The 22,230-nt window shown below is 49.4% G+C and overlaps 1 protein-coding gene and 1 long non-coding RNA gene across 9 annotated transcripts in view; one reads left to right on the top strand and one right to left on the bottom strand.

Annotated features, from left to right (window-relative positions):
* Positions 1-10,805, top strand: part of KIF5A (kinesin family member 5A) — a 60,175-nt gene extending 49,370 nt beyond the window's left edge. For 2 of the 3 annotated variants that reach the window (XM_080989927.1, XM_080989928.1), the window contains exons 24-30: positions 3,131-3,151; positions 4,999-5,215; positions 6,190-6,343; positions 7,019-7,101; positions 7,422-7,449; positions 7,645-7,771; positions 9,561-10,805. In XM_080989927.1, coding sequence (XP_080846053.1) covers positions 3,131-3,151; positions 4,999-5,215; positions 6,190-6,343; positions 7,019-7,101; positions 7,422-7,449; positions 7,645-7,723 — 582 coding nt within the window. In that variant the 3' untranslated portion in view covers positions 7,724-7,771; positions 9,561-10,805. The remainder of the gene's footprint in view (positions 1-3,130; positions 3,152-4,998; positions 5,216-6,189; positions 6,344-7,018; positions 7,102-7,421; positions 7,450-7,644; positions 7,772-9,560) is intronic. The other variant, XM_080989929.1, reaches the window with a different exon arrangement.
* Positions 10,741-22,008, bottom strand: LOC308468557. 6 transcript variants are annotated; one of them, XR_013981712.1, is made up of 6 exons: positions 21,884-22,008; positions 20,132-20,212; positions 19,858-19,982; positions 19,274-19,377; positions 16,736-18,840; positions 10,741-11,239 (listed from the first exon to the last, which is right to left on the bottom strand). It is a non-coding gene; the product is annotated as an uncharacterized lncRNA (long non-coding RNA). The 6 variants fall into 6 exon arrangements; XR_013981713.1 differs by having other exon boundaries at positions 16,736-19,377; XR_013981714.1 differs by having other exon boundaries at positions 19,274-19,982.
* Between the last annotated feature and the right edge of the window lie 222 nt (positions 22,009-22,230).

The following is a 22,230-nucleotide window of genomic DNA, read 5'->3' on the forward strand; positions in this document are numbered from 1 at the left end:
TAATCCAACGCTTTGGGGCAGCAGTCCTACAAAATAACTAAACAGGTATTAGAAGTCGCCCCAGTACTGGCCCTATTGAACATTTTCCGATATAATAATGCCCACTCACATTATAAAGCACTTATAACCCACCTACTCTCAGTAGCCAGAAGCACCATAGCCGGGCACTGGAGAGACCTGTCAGGAGTGAACATGGACCAATGGTATCAAATAGTATGGGAAACACCCTTACTAGAAAAGCTAACCAATAAACTGAAACTGACACAAATACAGACAAATAGAAGAAGATGCCTTCACCCCAGTATGGTTCCCCTTCATCATATACACAGCCCAACAAGACAACAATAAGAATACGCTGACAGCATATGACTCAATATGGCCAACCTGATCCAAAAATCCATCCCCTCACACACATATAAACAAATCTCACTACAGCCAACCAAAGACAACCAACCAAATCCTAGGCCACTCCCAACTTCTCTCACCACCAAGGAAATACAACAGGTTAATAGTAAGAGACAGTAGTGATGTATGGAAGTGAGAGCTGGACCATCAAGAAGTCTGATCTCCGAAGAATTGATGCTTTTGAATTATGGTGCTGGAGAAGACTCTTGAGAGTCCCATGGACTGCAAGAAGATCAAACGTATCCATTCTTAAGGAAATCAGCCCTGAGTACTCCCTGGAAGGCCAGATCCTGAAGCTGAGGCTCCAATACTTTGGCCACCTCATGAGAAGAGAAGACTCCCTGGAAAAGACCCTGATGTTGGGAAAGATGGAGGGCACAAGGAGAAGGGGACGACAGAGGACGAGGTGGTTGGACAGTGTTCTCGAAGTTACAAACATGAGCCTGACTAAACTGCGGAAGGCAGTGGAAGACAGGAGTGCCTGGCGTGCTCTGGTCCATGGGGTCATGAAGAGTCGGACACGACTAAACGACTAAACAAAATAGTAAGAGAATCCACACAAATGACACTGACACAAAACCCGGCACATACACTAAGTAGAAGAATAGAAGCATTACCGTCCCACCCTACCCTCCTCCCTTTCCCCCTCTCTTCTTACCAACCTTATACTGTATGCAGCACTAATATCTCACAACAAATGAAACTCATCTGTAGGAAACACAGCTTGAAAAAATAGACAATGCACGTATTTTTGTAAACTAAGAAATCTTTAATATATATTTTTTAAAAAAACCTCAACAACCCATAGAGAGCTTTCTCTCTAACCTAAACTTGCTGAGGTAGCCAGTGGCAGAGAAACCCTCAAAGGAAGCAGGAGGTTGCCCACCTGCACACACCCCCGAGCCAACTCTCTCTCTTTCCAGATTCCTCCTACCTGTCCCTTATTTTGCCCATCCAAAGGTGGCAACTCTATTTAGAAAAGTGAAGTGTGCATTAGCTTGCTCTCTCTCTTGACCATATGTGTAAAGTGCAGGGACAAGGGTAGGGAAGTGATCAGAGAGAGTGCTGCCAATGTCACACATGAAAAAATCCAAATATTCTCACTGGCCTAAAAGGTGGGGAACCTCTGGCGTAACAGTCCTGCAGCCACAGAGACAGCACTTGAGCAGCTTAGTAGGGGAAAGGTAAAATATACACTTTGCCTGCAGAAAGACCCATGTTCTTCGATTCCCAGCATCTCCAGGCAGCTTTTTATATACCAGTGGGCATGAGGGTAATAGGCTTAGAACATGTAACCTGGTTGCATGCATGTGTGCGGTCAAGAAGGCATCTTTTGTTCTTTTTCACCTCTCATGGCTTCTTACATTTTATTCTGTACCTTCGCCAAGGCTTTAGAGTAATAAACATGGGGTCAGGCCTACACGGTTGAGCAAGTCCAAATTCTATATGTGGCCTGAAAGAGCTTGCCAACAGCAAGGGAAATAAGATTCACTGGTGGAAACTTGCAGTCTGAGGGGCACTGATGCCAGGGCAGCCTAGGGACAACACCAACCCAGGGCTGATGTTCCAGATGTGAAAGGGGGTTCTATGCCAAATCCACATGCTCCTCCCATCCACTTCCTCTCCCAAAATGTTGTTATCATCTACAATCACCTGTGCTTTTTTGAGGGGGGGTTGTAGAGGGGGACACTAGAATTGCTTCCAGACATCCTGCTTATTGAGCAGCCAACCTGATTTGTTTGCATAGAGATAAGTCAAAACTGGCTGCTTATTGAGCATTCATTCTTATTTGTCTTCATTGATGTGATGCTGCTTCAAGAGTTACCCCACCCCTTTCCAGTGCTTTCTCCCACCACTTTCCTTATTGCAAAAAGTCATTTTTTAGGGGAAGTGAGTTTGTTGCACAGGAGTGCCAAATCCTCTGTAACTGCCCAACCTGAATTTGCCCATATGTGATAGAATCCCACCTGAAAGCAGTGGCAGTCTGGAAGCACCCCAGGGTTCCTCATTTGTCCCCTGGCTGCCATGTGATCAGCCATTAGTGATGACTAATGTGAGTCAGGCCACCTTATTTTCTTTCTCTATTACAAACAAGACTCCTGTGCAAACTGGAGGGGGTTTTGGTAGCTGGGTGGGAGGAGTAGGCAGGCTCCAGATCCTGAATCAAATGATGGGGCAAGGAGGAAGTGGATATTGATCATGAGGGCTTGACATGTGTTTAGAGGTGAATGGCTCTTTTACAGTTCTACCCCCTTTGGAGACTTGTGTGCTAACCACTGGAATGGACTGGTTCAGTCCAAGGTTGGGTGGGAGCAGGAAAACAATGAACCTCAGAATGGATGCTGAACTGACATTTGCTGTATTCATTTCCTGCCTTGCTTCCCAGCCCAGACTTTCTCTGAATTGTTTGTGTGTCTAAGCTTTCACATCCTTCCATTATCCCTGCTGTTATCTCTTTCCCCCATAGAATTCTCTGTACTTAGCAGATGTTGGGCTGGTGTGTCCTACCCAACAGTTCAGCCCCAAAAAGAGGAGTTCCCTTGCTTGCAGCTCTAGGAAGGAAGGATGGGTACTGTCTTCATACAGTCAGCCATAGGCACACTCTGTTGCTGGGGTGTTTAACTTGTCCCTCTCTGAGTATACAGAGCAGGGTTTGGCTGGGGACTCTGTCAGGGTGCTCAGTCACTGTCTGTGTCCCCCTTTTCCCCTCGCTGCTGCACCCTAGTTGGATCGCTGGGTCTCCAAGGTACCGTATGGCCTCTCCCCCATGTTTATCTGCCTGCTGTGCTGGGCAGGAAATGTTTGCACTTGGTGACCAAATTGGGAGCACATGCATATGGGGGGGGGGGGCAGTCAGGTGTCTGTTTCCTCCTCACCATTTCACTGCCATGGCAAGCCTATCCACGTTGACAACTGTGGCATCATCTGGTACTAGGCCTCTCACTGCTACCATGGCAACCCCAGTCACTGTGGCCTGCATGGCTGACACCATGGCCCCATTCTTGGCAATCTCATGTGTGTGACTTCTATGGCATCTGGCAGTTCTGCTGCCATGGCAACACTGACCAGTTTTTGCCTGTCCATCAGCAGCTGCTACAAGGGAAAGAAACAGTGAAATAAAAGTGAGTTGCTCCTTTCTAAATTCTCAACAGCGGCTCTCTCTCTCTCCTCTGCTTCAGGAATAGGTGGGGGTGTTGTAAAGATTGGAAATAGCTAGTTTTGGACTCTGGAGAAACTCACAGATCAAGGCCCTGTGGTTTTCTGGAAAGGCATGATTCAAAAGCCCCCAGCCCTCCACCCACCCCCAATATCAATCTCTCAGATGTGGGAGTCAAATGTTATCACCTCAGATATTTTCTCCCTCTCCCTTGGAGGCTGTGCTACCCAGTGGCTCCCCTGCTATTTTTTTTTATATAATCATGCTGGTGGCTGCCCCCCCCTGCGCTTATTCACCTCTTGCTGCCATGCTCTTGACCTCCTTGCATGCTGCTCACCCACCTGCCTGTAGATTATAGAGTTTGTGTTTGACGGGAGAGCTAAAGGATTGCCTGGGCCTGGAGAAGGGAGGTGCTCACCTTCAGACCCTCAATTTGCACCTCATGGTATTCTCCTGTGCTGCAGCATGGTGCATGGCTTGGATCTGTGACACTTGGGCAAAGACTGGGACCCACCAGCTTAGAGAGAGCAAGGGGTGGATGCTACTTTGAATGGACGGGAGCTTGTCACCAGCATCCAGGCTGAATATAGGTTCTAATGAATACAGGTTCATATGTCTTTGATCACAGATGGAGTACATTTGGCACTCCAGGTGTTGTTGAACTCTAGCTCCCACCTGCCCAGGCTAGAACAACCAGTGGTCAGGAATTATAGAAGTTGGAGCCCAGCAATATATGAAAGGCTATAGATTCCCCAATGCTGCCTTTAATACAGAGGTGGCTAACTGGTCACTCTCCAGATGTTGTCAAACTCCAGTTCCCATCGTCTCTGACCATCGGCCATGTTGTTGAGGGGCTGGTGGGAGTCTAACAACATCTGGAGGGTGACACTGGTCAACCACCTCTGCTTTAATAGATGTGCAACAGGAGGAATGTCCCTCCCCCCCCCCACCATATTATCATAGCCCTGCTATGGTGGCAGAAACTATATTTACTAAAAATGCCCTTCTGTGCAACTCTTTCAATGTCTGAGAGCTCTGCCATCTCTTCAAACTAGGAGGCCCAAGACTAGTTCCACAGTATGGTCTCACAGATGTGGTGGATTCACTAGCTGGGTGTTCAGACACAGGACAAGAGTAAGAATCCAGATGCTCAGAGGCCACGGATGCCTTCCCAGAGATGAGGGGGGTGTTTAACATTCTTGCAGAACATATATGATGTGAGAAGTGGGCATGTGAAGCTTCTGGGACAGGGTCCAAAACAGGGCGCAAGTGTTTTTCTGGAAATGGGAGGCAAATGCCTGGAGGACTGGCAGAGTAGAAATGCATTGGAGTGAGGGCAAGGGCCAGTGTTTTGGGTCCTCAGAGGCCCCTCGACCTCCTCTTCTTTATCCACACTCCCTGTTTCTCTTCTCTCCCTGTGAACTCATGGGGCTCAGCTGGTTCGCGACAATGCAGATTTGCGTTGTGAGCTTCCTAAACTGGAGAAACGTCTTCGGGCTACGGCTGAGAGAGTTAAGGCCCTGGAGGGTGCACTGAAGGAGGCTAAGGAGGGTGCTATGAAAGACAAGCGTCGCTACCAGCAGGAGGTGGACCGCATCAAGGAGGCAGTGCGCTACAAGAACAGCATGAAGCGCAACCACTCTGCGCAGATTGGTAAGCAAGCAAGCAGCAAGTGGGGGGGGGTTGCATGTGGAAATTGCTGGTACTGTGGTAACCTTATGTATGCACATTCAGATGTTGCATCTCACTGTGTTCAGTGAGGATGGCTCTCTGATAAGAAATGATTATTTGATTTCTATTCTGCTTCATATATTTAAAATATTTCTAAGTGGTGTACAAAAAAGAAGCAACAACAGACAACTTAAACATCTTACAAAAATAGGCAGGTACATATAAAAATGTTACATTATTACAAAGTTAATAATATATAAAAATCAGTATCAGTTCATTTCCGTCTCAGCCTCTGGGTTCTCACCCAGGGCCAAACAAACTCAGCTCACCCACAAAAGTCTCACAATGAGATGAGTTCCTGGAGACAGTGGAGATCACCCTAGTCTTTGATTCTAGACTCTCTTTTTATGGGCAGTTTAAGGTGGGAGGAGATGGAAGGTAAGTTCTGTTGCATAAGTGCAAGTCCTTGTACAAATGGGATGACTTGTTGGCTAGGACCCTGAAGTTCTTGTGGTAGCTTACGACACATTTAAAATACAATAAAATGGACAAGAGTTACTAGAGTGTGACATAGGTATTGACATTCCAGCTGAGTCTTCTGGTCTGTTAATGGCTGCCAAAGCAATCAGAAGCTGAGTACTTCACAGGGCAGGACTTCCTCATTGGGTTGCTCCAGATGTTTCTCATTGCGGCTCTGGTGTCAGATGCAGGAGGCACTGGAGGAGTAAAAGTGCTAGAGGCCTCCCCACCCCTCTTCAGATGTTCCAGCTAGGAAACTCTATAAAATACCATGTATGTTGATGCTGCTGTGGACATTGTTAGCTGGTAGGAAGGAAGAAACTTGCACACTGGCTGTTCTAAGAGCCGTTGGCTAAGCTACGCGGGGCAGGAGAAGCTCAGAATGAATAAATGAATTAATATGTTGTGCTATGTCTGCTATCTGTGTCCCTTTGCAGCCAAGCCGGTGCGGCCAGGGCACTACCCAGCTTCATCCCCCACCAACGCCTATGGTGTCCGCAACCCTGAATGCATCAGCTACACCAACAGCCTCTTCCAGAACTATCAGAATGTCTACCTGCAGAATGCTGGCAGCACTGTGCCTGACAGCTAGTGAGTATCCTTCGCCTGTTCAGAAGAATAATGTGCAAACTACTTATGGCTCACTAAAATCCCACCCTCTGGCTTAAATCAAGGCCTACTTGATAGGCTTGCCTAGTCCTATTCCCAGGCCAACCTTTTTGAACCAAGAGGCAAGGCTTTTTGTCCCCTGGTTCATATTCTGTTTTCCACCTCACATCAGATCAAAAACTCTGGCTCACCAGTAAGCAGCTGCATATCATGGATAAAAGAATTTTATTAGACTGAGCTGTTGCTGGAGGTGATTAAAAAACCTCAGCTGGTACAGTTCAACCTACTTTAAAAAAAAAATCTTAATAAATGTTCATGGAGATATGAACTATTGAAATAATTATTGCAGTCAGGATGGAAAATTGTGAAATGGACTTTCTTGCTCCCACTGGTGATTTTATGAGATGTGTACCCACCCCGTTTCCAGACTATATGCAGTGACTCCCCCAATGGGCATATGGTCTCCTTCTATTCGCTAGTCAGATCTTGCAAGCACTCACAATCCATGTCTTTCCTCCCCAAGCCCATTAGGAAGCACTTTGCTTTGGAGTCCTCCAATCAGCCCTTTCCCCCCACCCCACCAGACCATAGGTGGAAAGAGTCCCAGACTTCCATTCAGCCCTCACAAATCACTTTCTCTGCTTTTCACCCACCCAGCTTTACCAATGCCTCTTCCAGCAGTGGGAGCAGCTCCTCCAGTGCCCCTCTGACCTCCTATCAGAAGCTCAATGTGGATAACGGTAAGGGGCTGGGGCAGTTAGAGATGCATGTACAGTCATGGGGCAGGAGAGTGCCTCGGGGAGATGTATACATTCACTTCTTTGAACTGACTGTAGTTGCCTATGATGGCTGCCTGGGATCTTTGTAGAGCCCACCAAACCAAGAGTAAACTTTTGTACAGCAGTATTGGGTATATTGTGGACAGCGTTTATCCTCTTGGGAGTGGGATTGACTTCTCTTTGCACACCTCGGGGTCCCTTCCAACTCTACAATTATGTGATTCTAACTTTAATGCTGCCGTTTTTATCCTTCTATGTTATTCACCTGGACCATTGCCCAGGAAATGCCACAGACATCAATGATAACAGGTGAGAAACTGCAGGGTGGAACTCTGCTGAGGGAGGTTCCTTATAGATTGAATAAAATAGTTCCCTTGGTCATTCAGGGTGGCTGGATACCAAAAAAAGACTATTAGTTTCTGTGTGTAGGCGTAGGGGGGGAAAGTTGAATAAGTGGGAGAGGGGATGTCTGAGCTGCCATGCATTAAATGTCCCTTCCTGTAGAAGTGACCTGCCCTGTGGGGTTGAAGCTGATGAACAAGCCAAGCTCTTCCCGCTTCACCAGGAGACTGCAGCCAGCTAATAGCAGCAGCAGCACCAACTTCCCTATCGGGCCTCAACACACCATCAGGTACAGCCTCCCCTGTTCTCCACAGCGGCTCATCCCCTTTTCTGGGGCTCTTTTAAAACTGTGTCTTCTCAGGAATCTAACAAGCCTTTCTTTCAACTCTCTCCACCTATGCTGTTACTTTCTCTCAAGATTTACCAAGCTGCACAGGACCATAGATAGGAACACAAGTACTCTCATTGTGTACAACTTCAGAGCCCAAACCCCCAACATAGTCCCTAAGAACTAGGAGACCGCTTCATTAAAAAGATGCCTGGCACAAGTAAGACATCCTATACCTAAAGCATCCTTTAAAAAGGACTCCTAGAGATGGTACAGATCCCACTATTAACATTCCACAGCTTGCCCACCATCTGACATCCCACCCACCCACCACACAAGCAGGAAGCCACAGGACTACCAGCAACAATGCAAGCGTTCAAATTTTCTCTCTAAATGTTGCATCAAAGGTAACATTACAGAGAATGTGTACATAGGAATATAAGGATATAGGAAGTTGCTTTTACCAAGGCAGACCAATGGTCCATCTAGCTCAGTATTGTCCATGCTAACTGGCTGGTGCTCTCCAGGGTTGTAGACAAAGGACATTCCCAGCCTTATTTGAAGGCATTTCCATCCCTACAGTTACTCCCTGAAAGACTGGGGAGAGAGAGATATTTGCCCTCTCCTTTATTTTCTTGTTAAAAAGCTCTCTGCCTGAGACCCTGGAGAGCCACTGCGAGTCAGAGTAGTCAGTACTCCATCTTGAAGAAGGTAGTGGTGCGTTCCTTCCTTATGAAGACCTCCCTGTACCCATAAGTGTTAAATCACCCAGTAGTGAATACCTCATTTTGAGCAAGGTGCTAGAAAGGATGGTGGCAGCACAGCTTCAGGCTTGCTTGGAAGAAATTGAGTATGCATCCCAGTATGGCTTCAGGGCTGGTTATGGCACTGAAACTGCTTTGGTCACCCTGGTTGATGACATTTGTCAGGAGAGAGATGTGGGGAGTATGGCCCTACTCATTCTCTGTGATCTCTTAGCACTTTTAATACTGAGAGCCAGTGTGGTGTAGTGGTTAAGAGCGGTAGTCTCGTAATCTGGGGAACCGGGTTCGCGTCTCCGCTCCTCCACATGCAGCTGCTGGGTGACCTTGGGCCAGTCACACTTCTCTGAAGTCTCTCAGCCCCACTCACCTCACAGAATGTTTGTTGTGGAGGAGGAAGGGAAAGGAGAATGTTAGCCGCTTTGAGACTCCTGAAGGGGAGTGAAAGGCGGGATATCAAATCCAAACTCTTCTTCTTCTTCTTCTTCTTGGTGACCATGGTATCCTTCTGGAGTGGCTCAGGGAGGTGGTGTTGCAGACACTGTACTTCAGTGGTTCCACTCTTACTTCCAGGGGCATTTCTAGAAAGTAGGTATGGGGGGCACCTTTCAGTGCCATAGGAGCTGTCCTTTGGTGTCCAGTGAAGTTCCATCTTGTTCCCCATACACTTTAACATCTATGTGAAGCTGCTGAGCTGTCATTAGGAGATTTGGAGTGATGTGTTACCAATATGTGGACCCAGTCTAGTTGTGATTGCAATTTGATTTGAACTGTTGCTAATACTGTATTTTTTATTACTGTAACCCACCCAGGGACCTTCCAGTGGTGGTGGAACTAGTAGTAGCAATAATAATAATAATAATAATAATAATAATAATAGGTGGAACCTTCCTCTTTTCCTATACATGCAGCTGGAGTGCAGGAGCCTCGTGTCTTGAGGCCATCCCTACTTACTCTTCTCTTTCCCTTCTTTTTCTCTTCTCTTTTAGTTTCTAAATGGGACGGAAGCCTCAACTCTGCATGCTGCAGCCTGGCTTTCCATGACCTCAGCTGCAAATGGGCCCTGTTTGTGTGTCCTGCTCTCTCCATGTCCTGTATATTTATCCAGCTGCTGCTTCACTCCCACTGTTTCTCTGTTCTACTCACTTAACTCGACAACGATATATTTGCTTCTTTCATCGGGCCCCCTGCTCCTTAGTCCAGGAGCCTGGTGCCCCTTCTTCTTTCCTGCCTCAGTTGCCTTAAGGGACTGGCTGCCACTGAAGAACCCAGACATAGAAGCACCCTGCTGTAGGAACAAGTTTCTGCCTAAGAGAGGGACAATAAGGCATCCCCCTCAAAACTTACTGATCCTAGCCTGGCAATGCTGGACCCTGCAATGCTGGACCACTTTAGGGATGGCTAGGAAATGGTTTTCTGCAAAACAGAGCTGCTTACTTGTTGCTTTCAAAGCTCTGCTGGCCATCTCCTTCAGTAGGTACAATACAAATACTGCCTATTCTTTGAGAATGAGCTGATCCCTTGTTAATGAGGAAGGGTGATCAGCTGATGTTTTACCATTGGGAACAAAGGAGGGAGCACATAATGGGGACTGTACAGTGGAGGAGGAGATGGGCAGCCCCTGCTTAAGCCTGCAACTGGGCATGAGGAACACAGGGGCTCCATTCCATTCTATAAAGGGGAGACAAAGTTGTTTGGGGGGGGGAGCGGGGGAAGAATACAGTTTCCAGAGCAGACAGACTGGATGTGGTTGTCAGTTCTGTAACATGTCCCAACCAACCAGAAACACTGCACATCCAAGTAGGCAGGGCTAGGGGTCTAATGATTCTTCAAAGTGGGACAAAAACGAGGCTGCTATCAACACATTTTTGGTTGCTCCTTTTTTGTGTCTCTTGATAGCTGGGTCAGTGGCCTTTAGTCTGTTATTTCTATTTATGTCCCTAAGGGGAACAGTGAGTCCACTGCACATCTTCAATTAATGTCACCACTTTTGAGTCACGCAGAGCAGACAGGGTTGGGGGAGCAGTGGGGAGATGGCAGCTCTTATGGGGGACTTACAGGTCTGTTTGCTGTCAAAATGCTTAATGGCAATAGCCTTGTTTTGGCTGCCTTGCTGGAGCTGCTAACACCCTGTAACTTTATTCCTGTCTGCTCAGATCACACCAAATGTTGCATGTCAGAATATTAAGAAGTTTATTTAAAAATAAATGAACAGATATGTTAAAAAATAACAATTTTGCATTCTGTTTCTTCTTGTACATAAGTTGAAGGAGTATAGCTGGACAGGATGAACTGCAAGAGGAACAAAAAGGTATCTAAGGTGTGCAAGACAAAAAATATCAACTCAGTAGGTAGTCTGGCTGCAGTCTTTTTCAAAGACTGAAGATACGTGATAGGTTAAATGCCATCTTTGGCTAGTCAGACTTAGGTTGCTATATGAGCTTCACAGAATTCTTCATGATACGTGATGGGCATAAACAAGTTTTGAGATATTCAAAGCATAAGAAAGATGGTGCTGCCTTCCCTCCTCAGAAGGAGGATGGGGAATTCCCAACATAGAATTATATTACATTGCCAACTAAGTGCTCCACACAATGCTATACATCCCAGAACAAGCATAGGCAAAATCGGCCCTCCAGATGTTTTGGGACTACAACTCCCATGATCCCTAGTGTGATGGGACGATGAGCTGCTTGTGTGTAAAATCCTAGTCCCTCAGAGTTTGGTCAAGTTTGCAAACCTCTGTCTGTAACGGAGCCCCTTAAACATGGCTCCGTCAGTCGCTGGCAGATTCCGACAGTGGTTGCTTTCGGAATCGCTTCCAACATAAAAGCTCCTTAACGGAAACACGTCTTCTGGACTCTCTGCGTGACAGTTTCCGGCGAGGAGTGGGTGTCCCTACAGGAGGTCCTGAAACCTCCCCACTGTTTTCGCTGGAAGTGTCTCTGAGCCATCCCTCCAGCTCCCTTTCCCTCAGCTCAGCTCCTCTCCCCCTACTGGTTCCCTCTTCAGCTGCTGAGTCTCTCCCAACCTGTGTGAGCCCTTTCACTTCCCTTCCTTCCGATGGCAGTTCCCTGACATCCACCTCCCCTCCAGGGCCCCCTTCATCCCCTCTCGCCCCCTCCTCTACGGGCGGTGAGGAGGCAAAACCCCGGAATGAACTTCCTTCATCTTCCGATGTCCCGAACACTTCTCTCCACCTGTTGCGGTTCCTGGTCTCGAAGTACTCCTCCTCCTCAGAGTCCATCTCCCCTTCCCCTTCCGATTCCGAGAATCCTTCCAACTCCTCCTCCTCATCGGTGGTCCCAAAGTATTCCCTCCGGAACCTCTCCACAGGCTGAGGTTTCCTTGGGAACCTTTGATGGAACGTTTCTATCAATACCTCGTCATTGATATCTTCTGCCATTACCCAAGTGTTTTCTGACTCCGGTTCTCCTTCCCATGCTACCAAATACTCCACCTGATCCCCCTTCCACCTGGCGTCGAGGATTTCTGCCACATGGCTGCTGCATTCCCTTTCTTCTATGACCGGTCCCCGAGTGGCCATCCCTTCTCGTCCCCCCTCATACGGTGACAGTAACGACCTGTGAAATACTGGGTGCAGTTTCATGTGGTTGGGTAACCGGAGCCTGAAAGCCACTGGGTTGACCTGTTGAATGACCTCAAAGGGACCCAATCTCCTGGGTCTTAATTTCTTACAACCTCCTTTGAACGGCAACCCTTGGGTTGACAGCCACACCCTATCTCCCACCCTTATGGTTTCACCTTCCCTTCGGTTCTTGTCTGCCTGCCTCTTGTATTCTTCCTTCGCCCTTTCTAAGTTGAGTTGGAGCTGACGATGGATTGCTTCCATTTCTTCTACAAAATGCTCGGCTGCCGGGACACCCCATCTCTCCCCTTCTCCCCCTGGGAAAGCCCTGGGATGACACCCATAATTAGCCAAGAAGGGGCTCATCCCTGTGGACACATTCTCGGCATTGTTGTAGGCAAATTCCGCCAGCGCCAACTTTTCTACCCAGTCATTCTCTCTGTCATTGACATAACACCTCAGGTATTGCTGGAGGACCCCGTTTGCTCTTTCCGCCTGCCCGTTGGTTTCAGGGTGCCGGGCAGTCGAAAAGTTGACCTCCACCTGCAGTAAGCTCATGAGCTTCCTCCAGAACCTGGAAGTAAATTGTTTTCCTCGGTCTGAGACCACCCTCAATGGCACCCCGTGCAACCTAAAAATGTGTTCTACAAATAACTTCGCTGTCTCTTCCGCCGTGACTGCATGCGAGCAGGCTACAAAGTGGCACATCTTTGTTAGTAGGTCTACCACCACCATGATGGCTGTTTTCCCCTTGGACTTCGGCAGATCAGTCATAAAATCTATCGACACTGCCTCCCAAGGTCGTTCTGGGGTTGGTAAGGGTTCTAATAGCCCCGCTGGTGCCCGCCTCTCCCCTTTGGCTCGCTGGCATTGCTCACACCCTCTTACATACTCCCGTACATCTTCCCTCACCTCAGGCCACCAAAATTCCCTGGTGACCAACCACATGGTTTTGTGTTGTCCAAAATGCCCCGCCGTGGGGCTGTCGTGCAACTGCTTGAGTACCCTCCCCCTTAAGTCTCCTTCAGGGATATACAGTGCCCCTTTGTAATACAAAGCTCCATTTCTTTCCTCGAAACCCCCTGGTTCCTCTCCCTCACCCCTAAGACCTCTGAGCTTATTCTGGGCGTATTCATCATTCTCTGTTTCCTCTACCAGTTCTCTTTGTCCCACCAATGCCGCCCCACACACCCAGCGGTCCTCTGGAATGACATGTCTCTCTTCGGGTGCTCCCTCCCCCTCCAAATATTCAGGTTTGCGTGAGAGAGCGTCCGCCCTAATGTTCTCTGGGCCTGGCACGTAACAAATCTCAAAGTTAAATTTGGAGAACTCCTGGGCCCATCTCACTTGCCGTTGGTTGAGCACTCGTGCCGTCCTCCAATACTCTAGGTTCTTGTGGTCAGTGCACACTTGCACCTTATGTTGTGCGCCAATTAGCAGGTGCCTCCATCTCCGGAACGCCTCATGAATGGCTAGTAGTTCTCGGTCATACACCGTGTAGTTCCTCTCGGATTTGTTCAGCTTTCGCGAAAAAAAGGCACACGGTCTCCACTCTGACTCCTCCTTCCCTGGCTGCAGAAGCACCGCCCCAATCGCTCTGTCTGATGCGTCAGTTTCCACTCTCATCGGTTTTTGTAAATCCACATGCAGGAGTTGTTGTTCCGAGGCGAAGGCCCTTTTTAGTTCCTCAAATGCTCGCTCCGCCTCCTCAGTCCAAACGAACTTCTTCTTACTGCTGAGACAGTCCGTAATGGGCGCCGTCAGGTGGGCAAAGTTTCGGATGAACTTACGATAGAAGTTCCCAAATCCTAGGAACCTCTGCACATCCTTCCTTGTTTTGGGTGTTTTCCATTCCAGCACCGCCTGGACCTTGCCGGGATCCATGGCCAATCCCTTGTCTGACAGGCGATACCCCAGGAATTCCACCTCCTTGGTATGAAACTGACACTTCTCCAGTTTCACCCACAGCTGGTTGGCTTGCAGCCTGCTCAACACTTCTCTGACGTCTCTCACATGCTGCTCCTCATTCTCAGAATACACCAACACGTCGTCTAAGAAGGCCACACAATTCTTGTAAAGCAAAGGCCCCAGGACGTGGTTCATAAACGATTGAAAGCACGCGGAGCCTCCTTGTAGGCCGAAGGGCATAACTAAATATTCAAATGCCCCCAAAGGGGTGAACATGGTGGTTTTCCATTCATCCCCCTTCCTTATTCGTATCAGGTTGTACGCCCCCCTTAGGTCCAGTTTAGTAAAAATCTTTCCCTTCCTGACCCTTGTCAAAATGTCGTCAATCCTGGGCATAGGGAAAGCCACTGGTTCTGACACTGCATTTAAGGCCCTGAAGTCACACACAAGCCTCGGCTTGTTCGTGTTTTTTTTATCCACAAAAAACACTGGGCTGCCCCCCACCGCCCTGGACTCTCTGATGAACCCTCTCTTCAGGTTCTTGTCAATGAACTCTCTTAGCTCCTGCATCTCTCTGTCTGACATGGCGTACAGCTTGCCTACAGGGAGCTGTGCCCCAGGGAGTAAATTGATTTGACAGTCAAAGGGTCTATGCGGGGGTAGTTGGTCAGCTTCCCTTTCGCTGAAGACGTCGCGGAGATCTGCGTATTGTCGTGGTACCTTCACGTTCTCCGTTACTTCAGTCCCTGCTAGGGTGGCTTGGGCCCCTGCCAAACCCTTTCCCTCTTTGCAGTGTTCTAAGCAATGTGCTGAACCAAAAGAAACCACTCTCTGATGCCAGCCCACCAGCGGATCATGTAACGCTAGCCAGCTCATCCCCAATATAATGGGAGCTCCTCCCAAGGTGGCCACATTAAACGCTATCAGTTCGGTGTGCCTTGCCACCTTCATTATCATTGGGACGGTCTGCAAGCTGACTTCTCCTCCCAACAGCTCCCTGCCATCGATCGTGGTCACCTGCAGGGGGTTGCTTAAAGGGATCGTCTGTATCTGGTGTTCAGCTGCAAACTCTTTGCTCATGAAATTGCAGGAGCTGCCTGAGTCCAACAGCGCCTTTATCTTTAGAGGGTGTCCGTTTGGCAGCTCTAGCGCCACTTCTATCACTAGGGCGGGTTTAGGAGGTTCTGGCGTGGGCACTTTCACTGCTCTTTGGCCTGGCTGCTGTGCCCCGACGGTGGCAGCCAGGCGTTGGCTTTTACTTGCTTCGGTATTTCTTCCTCTCTTCCCTCCACAGCTCCTACCATCCCTTGCCATTCCTTCCTCTGGGGGCAGACTCTGGCAAAGTGACCTGGCTGTTGGCAGAGATAGCATTTCCGGGCGCCTTTTCCCTCCTTCTTTCCCCCCTCACTGGGCTTTGAAACTGCGCGCGCGCGCGCTGTTCCGATTTCCATCGGCTCTGCCGGCGGGAAAGTTGGCTCTGGAATGTCTGGAATGCGGAACTCCTTCCAACGTTCCCCCTTCCCTTCCCGCCTCTCCAATGCTCTCGCCTCCTGGCGCGCTCCTATGGTCAGCGCTGATTTGGTCAGCTGGTCCATAGACTCCGCCCTGGGCGCCCGGGAAAGTTCGTCTTTCACAGCCGAAGAAAGCCCTTCTTCAAAGAGCATTTGAATGGGTTCCGCCGATAGATCCCACCCCAATTTATGGATCAACATGGTGAACTCAGTCCAGTACTCACGGACAGATCGGCTCCCCTGTTTGCAAGCCATTAACTGTCTGCGGACCACTCCCTGTTCAATATCGCTGGAAAACATCAGATCCATGGCGCGAAAGAACTTCATCGTGTCCTTTAGGACGTCACTATTCGCTGCCATCAGGGGTCTAACCCAGTCTCTCGCCCCCTTTTCAAGATGCCCAATCACGAAAGCCACTCGTGATTCCTCGTCAGGGAATTCATCAAACTGTAGATTGAGGGCATATTGCATCTCTGTCCGAAAGCCATGATAGTCTTTGGGCTCCCCCCCAAACTTCTGCACCAATCCTGGTACCTTTCTGACGAGCTGGGTGTCTTTCCCCTTTTTGTCTGCATCCTGAGCCCTCCTCTCCTCAAGCCTCGCCGTCTGCAGCGCTAGCTGGACCTCCAACACCCGGTACCTTTCTTCCAGGCTTGGACCCGCTCCAGCTCCTGCTTCTCCGGTTCCGGCTGGGTTGCTCATGATGCCTTCTCCTGCACAAGCTGCTCACGGAGACTGTCGGAATGCTGTGATGGGACGATGAGCTGCTTGTGTGTAAAATCCTAGTCCCTCAGAGTTTGGTCAAGTTTGCAAACCTCTGTCTGTAACGGAGCCCCTTAAACATGGCTCCGTCAGTCGCTGGCAGATTCCGACAGTGGTTGCTTTCGGAATCGCTTCCAACATAAAAGCTCCTTAACGGAAACACGTCTTCTGGACTCTCTGCGTGACAGTTTCCGGCGAGGAGTGGGTGTCCCTACAGGAGGTCCTGAAACCTCCCCACTGTTTTCGCTGGAAGTGTCTCTGAGCCATCCCTCCAGCTCCCTTTCCCTCAGCTCAGCTCCTCTCCCCCTACTGGTTCCCTCTTCAGCTGCTGAGTCTCTCCCAACCTGTGTGAGCCCTTTCACTTCCCTTCCTTCCGATGGCAGTTCCCTGACACCTAGCTAACAGGACCAGTGGTCAGAGTTGATGGGAAGTGTAGTCCCAAAACATCTGGAGGGCTGAGTTTGCCTATGCCTGTCCTAGAAGATAAAACGAAACAATGGGTTCACTTGGAGACAGGCACAATCGAAAACACCCCCACCACATTTCTCCAACACAAACTAAAGAAAATCCCCACAACACTAAGCAGGTTCACATGAAAAAGTAGGTAAACTGTCCCCAATCCCATCCCCACTAATCCCCCTGGCTCATCACCCACTATTCCAGCATGCAGCACAAAACCTCCAAATAAAGACTTGGCAAGCCAAAGGCCTATATTACCTAAAACACCTACAAAAATAACATACCCATATCAACACAAGAAATACAAGACAAAATAGGGGACACTCATATACCTTTGCTAACACACCACCAACTTGCACACTTTCTTAAACAATCCCACAGTAAAATCAGTAGTCATTGGCCCTTGACCACCTTCAAAAACTTTCTCCTGGCAGCAGAGGAATATGGCAGGGGCTTGGTATCCATAATATACAAAATACTGCTTCGGAATCCCACAAACCCCCTCAATGCAATCAAAAAACAATGAGAGCATGACATAGGCTATGTAATGAACCCTATCCAATGGACTAGAATGTGGTCTACAGCTCCCTTTAAAGTCATCTCAGCCAAAATAAAGGATATCACATTGAAACTTGCTTACAGATGGTACCTAACGCCACAAAACTGGTGCTGATACACCCAGGAACCTCCCCCAAATGGTGGAGAGACTGCATCTCTACAGGCCCATACCTATACATATGGTGGGAATGCCCCATAATCCGACCCTTTGGGGCAGCAGTCCTACAATAAATGTACAAAGTAACTAAACAGGTATTAGAAGTCACCCCAGAACTGGCCCTATTGAACATTTTCCAATATAATGCCCACTCACATTATAAAGAGCTTATAACCCACCTATTCTCAGCAGCCAGAAGCACCATAGCCAGACACTGGAGAGACCTGTCAGGAGTGAACATGGATCGCTGGCACTAAATCATATGGGAAACACCCTTACTAGAAAAGCTAACCAGCAGGCTGCAACTGACCTGGGGACAATTAAAAGAGGATGCCTTCACCCCAGTATGGTTCCTCTTCATCATATACACAGCCCAACAAGACAACAACAAGAATCCGCTGACAGCATATGAATTAATATGGCAAACCTGATCCAAAAATCAACCCCCTCACACACTTCGAATGTAACTGATCTATTTTAAAAAAAAGACTCTATGACCTAAAAAAGAGACAACGCACGTACGTAACCAAATAAAATGATTAATAAAAATTATTTTTAAGACAAAAGAAAGATAGTGCTGAATTCCCAAATGCAGATTGAAACAAATCTGCATAAGCAATACTGTTCTAGAAAATAGTAGTTGGGAGTGGGCAATTTGCACATTTAAGTTACAAATGATACAGTCCCAGGGTATGATCTGAGAGCACATGAGACCACTTTGTATGTTGAAGCTAAGCAGGTCTGGGTCCGGTCAAGGCTTAGATGAGGTGACCTGGGAACTGCATGCATGCCACCTTCGGTTCAATGATGGGAGAAAGGTGGGATATAAATGTAAGGAAATAAAATAAAATGGCTAAAGTCATTTACATTGTTGATCATGGACATCTTACAGAATGTCCCATATTTGCAAAAAAAGAATTATGATTCCAAAAGTGGACACGTGGGTGTGTCTTGGCAGGAGAGGTTTTTTCTTCCACTTACCCACAGTCTTCTTTTTGCTGATGCGCAGCTGCAGACGCCCCTCCTGGATTAGCTGGTGCTCCATAAGGTCAAGGTTTTGCACAGCAGGGGCAGAAAAAAGCCGGCAATTCACAGAGGGGAAGAGCGGGACAAGGCCAGGGATTGGAGGGGAGGGTGAAGGGGAGGCTCTACCTGGAACTACCTGGCCAGTGGCTGGCTGCTCTTGCACAGAGATTGGTCATCCAGGCGCTGTTGGTAGACTTGCAGCTGCCAGTGGTTCTCTGCCTGCCGATCCTGGATGTCTTCCAGGATCTCCTTGACCTCATCGCGGGCCAGGCAGAGATACTGGTGCTCATAGGTTGACTCTGAGCGAGGAAGGTGCAAAGAGAGAGAGTGGGGCACAGAGATTGCCTGCAAAGTTGGTTTTATTTAAAGCAACTCCCAGCACAAACTAGGAACAAGGCTGCATTTAAAAGCAAACAGGTCTGGAAGGCAGATGAGCAGCAGCAGCCCAGATGCACAAGGCAAATGGATCCTTGTTTGCTGGTAGGAAAAAGTGACCTATGCCCTACAGCCTCAGGGGGCACTAATGCAAGCAGACGGGGGTTGTATAAACACACACCATCGTCTCCCCCCCCCCTCACCCTCTTGGGTGCTGGCTTTCCCTAGTAAGGCAGGCTCAATGCAGCTCACAATCTCCCAAAGATAGAAAGCATATCAACATGGAATCATGGAGAGATGCAGCTTTCCTGGGACACCCTCCCCATCACACAAAGACACAGAGAAAGAGAGCTATACCATTGGTGTGCTGGATGATCTTACTCAGCAGCAGAGGGTAACTGGCCAGGCACTGCAGCTCACAATCCAGGAAATCGGTCAGTTAGTGGTCGTGGCATTCAGGGCTGCTCTCAATTTCCAGGGAAAGGCAGAGAAGAAATCAGACAGACAGCATGTTTCTGGACACCAGAGAAAGTCAGCCACCTCCAGGGTCACAAGCAGCAAAACCAGTGGGGTGAACCTTGCTGCTCAGCTCCTGCCTGCTTAGGGAATTCTCTGTTGGGGCAGCTGGGTTGCTGCTGTCAGAACAGAAGGCTGCCCCTCATTCCAAGGACACCAAACCCAGGGAAAGCCCCCAGAACCCCTGCAATCTCGCACCACCTGGAGATTGGGGTGGCATGGAGCTAGAGTTTACCCCCTAACCTATACCATCTGGCTGGTTCTCCTGCACGTTTGCATTTGCCCAGGGAGTGGGCAGCAGGGAGAAGAGGACAGGCCTCCTTCCCCTCCCCTCGCATGGGAAAAGAGCCCCCGGGGACAGTGGCCAGCTAGCAGCTGAGAAGGCCCCTACCGTGAGCTCAGCCTCCTCTTCTCACACAGCTTACCTGGATGACACGCCAGAACCGAGCATCCCTCTGCTGCTTCTCCTGAAGGATCTCCCGGGCCTGGCCTGCTGCAAGCTGCACTTCAGGATGGCCTGCCAGAGCTCCTCGCTTGCAGCCACACCAAACTGGGGGGGAAGGAAGGAAGGAGGGGGGCAGCGGAGAGGAAACACACCTGGTGAGAATCAGGAAATCAAGGGCCAAAGTCCACTGGAGACCCACAAGCAGCCCCCTCCCAGTTGCCGCCAGCGTCTCCACCCTGCTCTGGGATCCTTACCTTGGGAAAGCAGCAGGTCCCTGATCTCCTCAATGAGAGGCCCTTTCTCCTGCAGATCCTTCATTTTCCCCAACAGAGAACCTAGGAGGAGAGGGAAGAAACACAGGAGGGGAGGTTGAACAAGGCAACGGGAGTGGGGGAATAAAGAATAACCCCAGCAGAGACAGGAGGGGGATGGAGACGGCCTGCTCTTTTTTTAATACTACTTTCTCAGTGCTGGAGAGACCAGGAATCTTATTTATTTATGTCATTTACACCCCACCTTCTCCTCCAAGGAGCTTAAGAGGGTGTCCATGGATTTCCTCCTCATTTAATCCTCACAACCCTGTGAGGTAGGTTAGGCTTAGAGGCAGCAACTGGCTGCCACCTCCATCCTCCCTGCCCAAGGCAGTGGATGCCTCTGAACAATCCCCATTCCTGGGGGGGGAGGCATTGTGCTTGCACTCCTGCCCTGCTGCTTGTGGGCCCCCCTGAAAACAGGCTGCAGGTCTAACTGGGCCCCTTGGGCCTGATCCTGCGGCAGAGCTCTTTGGATGCTGTGCTTCTATTTTTGTCCCTTCTCCCTCTGCTCCTGACCCACGCAGGAAGAAGCAGAGGCCTGGGCCAGACACAGAATGGGGACCGGTCTGGAGGGGAAGCAGACTTACTATGGATCTTAAGGAGTTCTCGTAGATTGGGGACAGCTCCTCCTGTGATTGGAGTTTATCCTGATACATCCACTGGTAAAACAGGACCACCAGTATTTCTTTATTTTTAAATTTCTATACCGCTTTATATTTTTAATGAAAAACTCAAAGCGGTTTACAGCATATTAAATAAATCAATCAATAAAACAATAGCCAGGCGATGTTCCTCTGGCCTCATGAGGAGCCTCTTCAGTGGGGCTGGTGAGTGTGGGCCCAGCCCCCCGGGCCAGGTGGAAAGGGCCTTAAGGGGAGCAATATGAATATGCAGTGAGTGCAGATGGGAGGCCTCTGTCATAAACAGCTCTGTGCAAAGAGGGCAGAAGGGGAAGAAGGTTAGGTAGAGGCTGAATCCCAGCCGGGTCTGGAAAAGAGGCAGCTAAAGTGGGTTGTTCTTTCCAAAAAGACTTGGGCTCTGCCTGACAAGGAGAGATGAATCCTGCTCTCCTCCTGAACTGGGAGCAGAGCCAAAAGAGTGGCCATTGGTGGGGTCCTCCTTGGCCCAAAGTGACCTCCACACTGTCCAGCAGGTGACTCTCCAGCACCTCAGGAAGGGGGTCTCTCCTTCCCAGGCCTTCCTGGAGATGCTACTGCACTTGGGGCTCATGCAGGCAAGGCAAGGGCTGAACCACTGAGCTCTGGCCATTTGCCAGCCTGGACACCAGAAAGCACCCAATAGCTCTGCTGGTTTTAGGGAGGCGTGACCAGTGTGGCCACGCTGGGCGCCACACTGCAGGGGGTGCCGAAACAATGCTGTAGAACAGAGTGCCAAAGGCGGCAGTGGGCTGGGGGAGGGGAGGAGTTGCACAGGGTGGGACTGGAATTTGAGAGCCCCAAGGTTACCACTGCCATTCTGGGTCTTGTTTGGAGAAAAATTATCTCCTGGCCATTTTCGAGAACTCAAAGGTTCCAGGCTCCCCTTGGGAGGGAGAAGGACCCACTTCCCTGTAGATCTCCCAGGCACTCTCTCCCTCCCTATGCTTTAAGAAAGTGAAGTTCCCCCTGGACTCCCTTGCCCAATATTTCTGAGGGAGACCTGAGGAAAGAGCCACAGAAAGACTCTCCTCACCATGAATGGCTTCTTGGCGGAGGGCCTCCTATGCCGGAAGGGAAGAGGCAATCTCTTGGCCGACTGTCTCTCTCCATAGGCTTTCATTGCAGAATTCTTCTTCCAGCTGCGAGGGGAGGGAGGGGCAGTGGCGTAGCGTGGGGGGTGCAGGGGGGGCTGGCCGCACCGGGCGCAACATCTGGAGGTTAGGGTTAGGGTTAGGGGGCGCAAATCCACGGGTTAGGGGGCGCAAATCCACGGGTTAGGGGGCGCAAATTACTTGCCTTGCCCCGGGTGCTGACAACCCACGCTACGCCACTGGGGAGGGGTCTGCCTTGGCTCTCAGGCCGAAAACTCTGGCTCTTCTG

The sequence above is a fragment of the Podarcis pityusensis genome (genome assembly GCF_964106645.2).
Source record: "Podarcis pityusensis genome assembly, chromosome: 2".
NCBI classification, from domain to species: domain Eukaryota; kingdom Metazoa; phylum Chordata; class Lepidosauria; order Squamata; family Lacertidae; genus Podarcis; species Podarcis pityusensis.